Source organism: Cebus imitator, unplaced genomic scaffold (assembly GCF_001604975.1).
Source record: "Cebus imitator isolate Cc_AM_T3 unplaced genomic scaffold, Cebus_imitator-1.0 Scaffold463, whole genome shotgun sequence".
Classification (NCBI taxonomy): Eukaryota; Metazoa; Chordata; class Mammalia; order Primates; family Cebidae; genus Cebus; species Cebus imitator.
In genome coordinates, this window is record NW_016107778.1 from 348,499 (window position 1) to 356,711 (window position 8,213).

Sequence of the window (8,213 nt, forward strand, 5' to 3'; positions counted from 1 at the left end):
AAACGTCAGGCCAATATCCACGATGAACACAGATGCAAAAATCTTCAATAAAATACTGGCAAACCGTTTGCAACAGCACATCAAAAAGCTTATCCACCATGATCAAGTAGGCTTCATCCCAGGGCTGCAAGGCTGGTTCCACATATTCAAGTCTATGAACGTAATTCACCACATAAACAGAACCAAAGACAAAAACCACTTGATTATCTCAATTGATGCAGAGAAGGCTTTTGACAAAATTCAGCAGCCCTTTATGCTAAAAACCATCAATAAACTAGGTATTGATGGAACGTATCTCAAAATAATAAAAGCTATTTAGGACAAACCAACAGCCAGTATCATACTGAATGGGCAAAAACTGGAAGCATTCCGTTTGAAATCTGGCACTAGACAAGGATTCCCTCTTTCACCACTACTATTCAATATAGTATTGGAAGTTCTTACCAGAGCAATCAGGCAAGAAAAAGAAATAAAGGATATTCAAATAGGAAAGGAGGAAGTCAAATTGTCTCTATTTGCAGATGACTTGACTGTATATTTACAAGACCCCATCATCTCAGCCCAAAATCTCCTTAAACTAATAAGCAACTTCAGCAAAGTCTCAGGATACAAAATCAATGTGCAAAAATCACAAGCATTTCTATATACCAATCACAGACTTAAAGAGAGCCAAATCAAGAATGAACTGCCATTCACGATTGCTACAAAGAGAATAAAATACCTAGGAATACAACTAACAGGGAATGTAAAGGACCTCTTCAAGGAGAACTACAAAGCACTGCTCAACGAAATAAGAGAGGACACAAACAGATGGAGAAACATTCCACGTTCATGGTTAGGAAGAATCAATATTATGAAAATGGCCATACTGCCCAAAGCAATTTACAGATTCAACGCTATTCCCATCAAGCTACCAATGACCTTCTTCGCAGAACTGGAAAAAAACACCTTAAATTTCATATGGAACCAAAAGAGAGCCCACAAAGCCAAGTCAATTCTAAGCAAAAAGAACAAAGCGGGAGGCATCACACTAGCTGACTTCAAATTATGCTACAAGGCTACAGTAATCAAAACAGCATGGTACTGGTACCAAAACAGAGATATAGATCAATGGAACAGAACAGAGGCCTCAGAGGCAGCACAACATATCTACAACCATCCGATCTTTGACAAACCTGACAAAAATAAGCAATGGGGAGAGGGTTTCCTGTTTAATAAATGGTGTTGGGAAAACTGGCTAGCCATGTGCAGAAAGCAGAAACTGGATTCCTTCCTGACACCTTACACTAAAATTAACTCCAGATGGATTAAAGACTTAAACATAAGACCTAACACCATAAGAACCCTAGAAAAAACTCTAGGCAAAACTATTCAGGACATATGTGTAGGCAAGGACTTCATGACCAAAACAACAAAAGCATTGGCAACAAAAGCCAAAATAGATAAATGGGACCTAATCAAACTCTACAGCTTCTGCACGGCAAAAGAAACAGTCATTAGAGTGAATTGGCAATCAACAGAATGGGAAAAAATTTTGCAGTCTACCCATGCGACAAAGGGCTTATATTCAGAATTTACAAAGAACTAAAACAGATTTACAAGAAAAAAAACAAACAAGCCCATTCAAAAGTGGGAAAAGGATATGAACAGACACTTTATAAAAGAAGACATATGTGAGGCCAACAAACATCAAAAAATGCTCATCATCACTGGTCATTAGAGAAATGCAAATCAAAACTACATTGAGATACCATGTCACGCCAGTTCAAATGGTGATCATTAAAAAATCTGGAGGCAACGGATGCTGGAGAGAATGTGAAGAAAAAGGAACACTTTTACACTGTTGGTGGGAGTGTAAATTAGTTCAACCATTGTGGAAGACAGTGTGGCAATTCCTCAGGGACCTAGAAATAGAAATTCCATTTGACCCAGCAATCCCATTACTGGGTATATATCCAAAGGATTATAAATCATTCTACTTTAAGAAAACATGCACATGAATGTTCATTGCAGCACTGTTTACAATAGCAAAGACCTGGAACCAACCCAAATGCCCATCGATGATAGACTGGTCAGGGAAAATGTGGCACATGTACACCATGCAATATTATGCAGCCATCAAAAACGATGAGTTCGTGTCCTTTGTAGGGACATGGATGAGCCTGGAAACCATCATTCTCAGCAAACTGACACAAGAGCAGAAAATCAAACACCGCATGTTCTCACAAATAGGTGGGTGTTGAACAATGAGAACACATGGACACAGGGAGGGGAGCACTACACACTGGAGTCTGTTGGGGGGAAATGGGGGAGGGACAGTGGGGGGCGGGGAGTTGGGGAGAGATAGCATGGGGAGAAATTCCAGATATAGGTGAAGGGGAGGAAGGCAGCAAATCACACTGCCATGTGTGTACCTATGCAACTATCTTGCATGTTCTTCACATGTACCCCAAAACCTAAATTGCAATAAAAAAGTACAAAAATTTAAAAAAATTAAAATTATAAATAAATAAATAAATATATATATAAATAAAACAAGCTGTAGCCTGATCACCTTGGGCACATGTTCTCCGATTTTCCTGAGGCTGCATCACAGGCCACTGACCACTCATATTTGGCTCAAAATAATTCTCTTCAAATGTTTTACAAGTTTGACTCTTTTTGTCAACAACTTGCTTATGTACTCCATAAGTATATACACCTACTATATTGCTGAAGATCACACCACTAGCTAACTAGTGGCAGGTCCCAGATTTCAATTTAGATCTATCTGAGTCCATCTCTATGTCATTCTTCTTTATTTAAAGTGAAAAAAGAAGCTAAGGCAGAGAATCTGGATATGTACAAAACTCTCTGAAGGCCAAACTCCTTGTGGAGCTTCCTGTAAGACAGACATCCAAAATGTATTAACATGAGCAGTTTTTCTCACTTACAGAGGAACGACCAACAAAGAAACCACACGAAATCCCCTAATATTTCTGTGTGTCATAAGCTACAATACATCTTCTTCCTACTTTATCTTTACAGAATCATTAGAAATAGATAGTTCTATATTCTACACTCTATAACAAACATACAAATTAGAAAAAAATCAAGAAGGCAATAGAGAACTTGAGCAACAGTATACACTAATTATAAACCTAATAGAAAATCATAGAACACTTTCAGCAAAGAAAAGCTCAGAACCAGATGACTTCACTGGGGAGATGTAACAAAAATTCAAAGAAGAATTAATACCAATACTTCTCAAACCATTCCCTCTAAAACAGAAGAAGAGTAAACACTTCACAATGTATTCTATGAGGCCAGTATTATCCTGATTCCAAAGCTTGCTCACAACATCACAAGAAAAGTAAACACCAATATTCCTTGTTTCTATGGATGAAAAATCCCTCAACAAAATTCTAGAAAATCAAATCCAATGGCATAATAAAAGGGTTACACACCAGCAATAAACATCTGAAAAAGAAATGAATAAAATAATTCAATTTACAATAGCACCCAAAAATGAATAAAATACCTAGAAATAAATGTAACCAAGGAGGTAAAAGACTTGTAAACTAAAAACTGGTAATTAAAGAAGACCAAAATAAATGAAAGGACATACTATGTTCATAAAATGGAAGAATTAATGCTGTTAAGATGGTAACAATACCCACCTAAAGTGATCTTCAGATTCAGTGGAATGTTTACCAAATTTCCAATGATGCTTTCTGCAATGTGGAAAAGCTGAACGTCAAGTTCATATGGAATCACAAGGGGCCTTGAATAGACACACACACACACACACACACACACACACACACACACACACACACTTTAAAAAGTAAGAAAAAATTTGGATGACTCACACTTCCTGAATTCAAACTTTACTATAAAGTTGCAATAGTCATATCAGTATGATACCTTATAAAATTAAGCATATTGACCAATGTAACAGAATTGGGAGTGCAGGGATAAACTCATAAATCCATAGTCAATTGATGTTTGACACAGGTGCCAAGACTATTTGAAGGGTAAAAACAATTGCTTTAACAAATACTGTTAGGACAACTGCATAAGAACATGGAAAAGTTTGACCCCCTACTTCACACCATAAACAAAAATAACTTAAATGGTTCCATGACTTATATGTGAGTGAAAACCATAAAACTCTTAGAAGAAAACAGGGGTAAAAGTAAGATTTATTGATACAGTGAATTTTCTAAGCTCATCCTAGGACTTTGTACCTTTTCAGACGTGTCCTATATCCCCCTCCAATTAACAGAATATCTATCTTGTCTACCTACTTCATGGCTTTTTCAACATAAAAAGGTTATAAAATCTATACCTTATTTATTTTTTTGTTTAATATACTGTGTGTAAAAAAGATGAAGACAAATATAATTTTCTAAGTTATAAAACATTTAAGCTATTACAGGCGCATTTATTGTTCCATTCTAAAAACAGCTCAGTTTCACAAGTTGATTATTCAGCAGCTGTGTCGTTTTTAAGAGGTTCTTTGATTTTGAGAAAACTAATATCTCTCTTTTTTGGGCAGATTTTGATTTATGACAATGGTGTGGTTATGCAAATTATGTTGAATTATACTGCGATAATTCATGGAAGCTTGCATCACAGAGTGGCTTCTCCTCAGGTGGTGCCTCATTACCATGCTCTTCCAAGGATGCCAGGTCTCTTGGTGACTGATGCTTTGAGGCAAGTATATAGGGCCCAATAGAATGGAAAGCAATGGTTGCTGGTCTGCCGGGCCTGGAGAAACTGGACTCTAGCTATGGGGCTAGGAGAGAACAAGGTAGTTGCTCCATGGAAATGGCTGGACTGTATCCTGTAATTGATGTTGTAAAATTCAACATCCCTGCTTTCTTTAAATGTTTAATTTTATTTTACTTTAAGTTCTGGAATACATGTGCTTAACATGCAGGTTTGTTACGTAAGTATACATATGCCATGGTGGTTTGCTGCACCTATCAACCCATTATCCAGGTTTTAAGCCCTGCATGCATTAGGTATTTGTCCTGATGATCTCCCTTCCATTGCCCCAAACCCCCTGACAAGCCCCAGTGTGTGATGTCCCCTCCCTTTGTCTATCTGTTCTTATTGTTCAACTCTCACTTATAAGCGAGAACATGCGGTGTTTGGTTTACTGTTCCTGTGTAAGTTTGCTGAGAATAATGGTTTCCAGCTTCATCCATATCTCTGCAAAGGACATGAACTCATTCTTTTCATGGCTTCATAGTATTTTATGGTGTATATGAGCTATATATGCAATAAATACATCTGTGCATGTGTCTTTAGAGTAGAATGATTTATAATTCTTTGGGTATATGTGCAGTAATGGGATTAGTGGGTCAAGTGATATTTCTGCTTCTAGGTCCTTGAGGGATCATCTCACTATCTAACAAAACGGTTGAGATAATCTACACTAACACCAATAGTGTAAAAGCATCCCTATTTCTCTGCATCCTCTCCAGCATCTGTTGTTTCCAGACTTTTAATCATCTCCATTCTAACTGGTGTGTGATGGTGTCTCATTGTAGTTTTGATTTGCATTTTTCTAATGACTAGAGATGATTAGCTTTTTTCACATTTTTGTTGGTTGCATAAATGTCTTCTTTTGAGAAGTGTCTATTCATATCCTTTGCCCACTTTTTGATGGGGTTGTTTTTTTCTTATGAATTAAAAAATTATTTATTATACTTTAAGTTGTGGGGTACATGTGCAGATTGTGCAGGTTTTTTATATAGGTATACACATGCCATGGTGGTGGTTTGCTGCATCCATCACCCCATCATCTACATTAAGTATTTTTCCTGATGCTATCCCGCCTCACTCCCTCCACCTCCTACTATTCCTCTCCTAGCCCCCCACCACCCAGGCAGCGGTGTGTGATGTTCCCCTCCCTGTGTCCATGTGTTCTCATTGTTCAACACCTCTTATGAGTGAGAATATGTGGTGTTTGGTTTTCTGTTCTTGTGTCAGTTTGCTGAGAATGATGGTTACCAGTTTCATCCATGTTTCTGCAAAGCACACAAACTCATCCATTTTTATGGCTGCATAGTATTCCACAGTACATATGTGCCACATTTTCTTTATCCAGTCCATCACTGATGGGTATTTGGATTGGTTCCAAGTCTTTGCTATTGTGAACAGTGCTGTAATAAACATACAAGTGCATGCATCTTTATAATAGAATGATTTATAATCCTTTGGGTATATACCCATTAATGGGATTGCTGGGTCAAATGGTATTTCTAGTTCTAGATGCTTAAGGAATTGCCACGCTGTCTTCCACAATGGTAAAATTAATTTACACTCCCACCAACAGTGTAAAAGTGTACCTATTTCTCCACATCCTCTCCAGCATCTGTTGTTTCCTGATTTTTTTTCATGATTGCCATTCTAACTGGTGTGAGGTGGTATCTCAATGTAGTTTTGATTTGCATTTCTCTAATAACCAGTGATAAAGATATTTTTTTTCATATGTTTGTTGGCTGCATAAATGTCTTCTATTGAAAAGTATCTGTTCATATTCTTCACCCACTTTTTTATTGGGTGGTTTGTTTATTTTCTTGTACATTTGTGTAAGTTCTCCATAGATTCTGAATATCAACCCTTTGTCAGATGGGTAGATTGCAAAACTTTTTTCCCATTCTGTTGGTTGCCAGTTCACTGTATTGATACTTTGATCACTTTAGCATTATGTAATCCCCTTTTTTGATCTTTTTTGGTTTAAATACTGTTTTACAACGTCTGCTTTTTTTTTCTTTCCATTTGCTTTGGAAATGTTCCTCCATTCCTTTATTTTGAGCTTATGTGTGTCTTTGCACGTGAGATGAGTCTAGTGAATACAGCATACTAGTGGGTCTTGACTCTTTTTTTAACTTACCAGTCTGAGTCTTTTAATTGAGGTATTCAGCCCATATACATTTAAGATTAATATTGTTATGTGTGTATTTGATCCTGTCATCATGATGCTAGCTGATTATTTTCTACATTAGTTGATGCAGTTTCTTCACAGTGTCACTGGTCTTTATATTTCGGTGTGGCTTTGCAGTGGCTGGTACCAGTCTTCTTTTCCATATTTAGTGTTTCCTTCAGGAGCACTTGTAACACAGACTTGGTGGCACAGAATCTCTCACCAGTTACTTATCTGTAAAGGATTTTATTTCTCCTTTACTTATGAAACTTAGTTTGGCTGAATATAAAATTCGGTGTTGAAAATTCTTTAAGAATATTGAATATTGGGCACCATTCTTATTTATTTATATTTATTTTTTTATACATATATTTTATTGCACTTTAGGTTCTGGGGTACATGTGCAGAACATACAGGATTGTTGCATAGGTACATACATGGCAATGTGGTTTGCTGACTCCATTTCCCTGTCACCTATATCTGGCATTTCTTTCCATGCTATCTCTCCCCAACTCCCCACCCTCCGCTGTCCCTCCCGTATTTCCCCCCGACAGACCCCAGTGTATGATTCTCCCCTCCCTGTTTCCATGTGTTCTCATTGTTCAGCACCCACCTATGAGTGAGAGCATGCAGTATTTGATTTTCTGTTCCTATGTCAGTTTGCTAAGAATGATGATTTCCAGGTTCATCCATGTCCCTACAAATGACACAAACTCATCATTTTTTTATGACTGCATAATATTCCATGGTGTATATGTGCCACATTTTCCTCCTCCAGTCTATCATCGATGGGCATTTGGTTTGGTTCCAGGTGTTTGCTATTGTAAACAGTGCTGCAATGAACATATGTGTGCATGTGTCTTTATAATAAAACAATTTTTAATCCTTTGAGTATATACTCAGTAATGGGATTGCTGGGTCAAATGGAATTTCTATTTCTAGGTCCTTGAGGAATCGCCACACTGTATTCCACAATGGTTGAACAAATTTACACTCTCTCCAACAGTGTAAAAATGTTCCTATTTCTCCACATCATTTCCAGCATTTGTTGTCTCCAGATTTTTTAAGGAACACCATTCTAACTGGCATGAGATGGTATCTCAATGTAGTTTTAATTTGCATTTCTCTAATGACCAGTGATGATGAGCATTTTTTCATATGTTTGTTGGCCTCATATATGTCTTCTTTTGCAAAGTGTCTGTTCATATCCTTTTCCCACTTTTGAATGGGTTTGTTTGCTTTTTACTTGTAAATGTGTTTTAGTTCTTTGTAGATTCTGGATATTAGCCCGTTG

The 8,213-nt window shown here is 37.1% G+C and overlaps 2 protein-coding genes across 4 annotated transcripts in view; one reads left to right on the top strand and one right to left on the bottom strand.

The window, feature by feature from the left end:
• ZC3H12B (zinc finger CCCH-type containing 12B) overlaps window positions 1-8,213 on the bottom strand; it is a 500,390-nt gene that overhangs the window by 67,593 nt on the left and 424,584 nt on the right. The gene's annotated exons all lie outside the window — the stretch shown is intronic.
• The window catches only part of LOC108291678 (DNA repair protein RAD51 homolog 2-like), a 25,360-nt gene continuing 21,878 nt past the window's right edge, over window positions 4,732-8,213 (top strand). Inside the window, exon 1 of the mRNA XM_037732669.1 lies at window positions 4,732-4,795. Within this exon, the coding sequence (XP_037588597.1) occupies window positions 4,732-4,795 (64 nt within the window). The remainder of the gene's footprint in view (window positions 4,796-8,213) is intronic.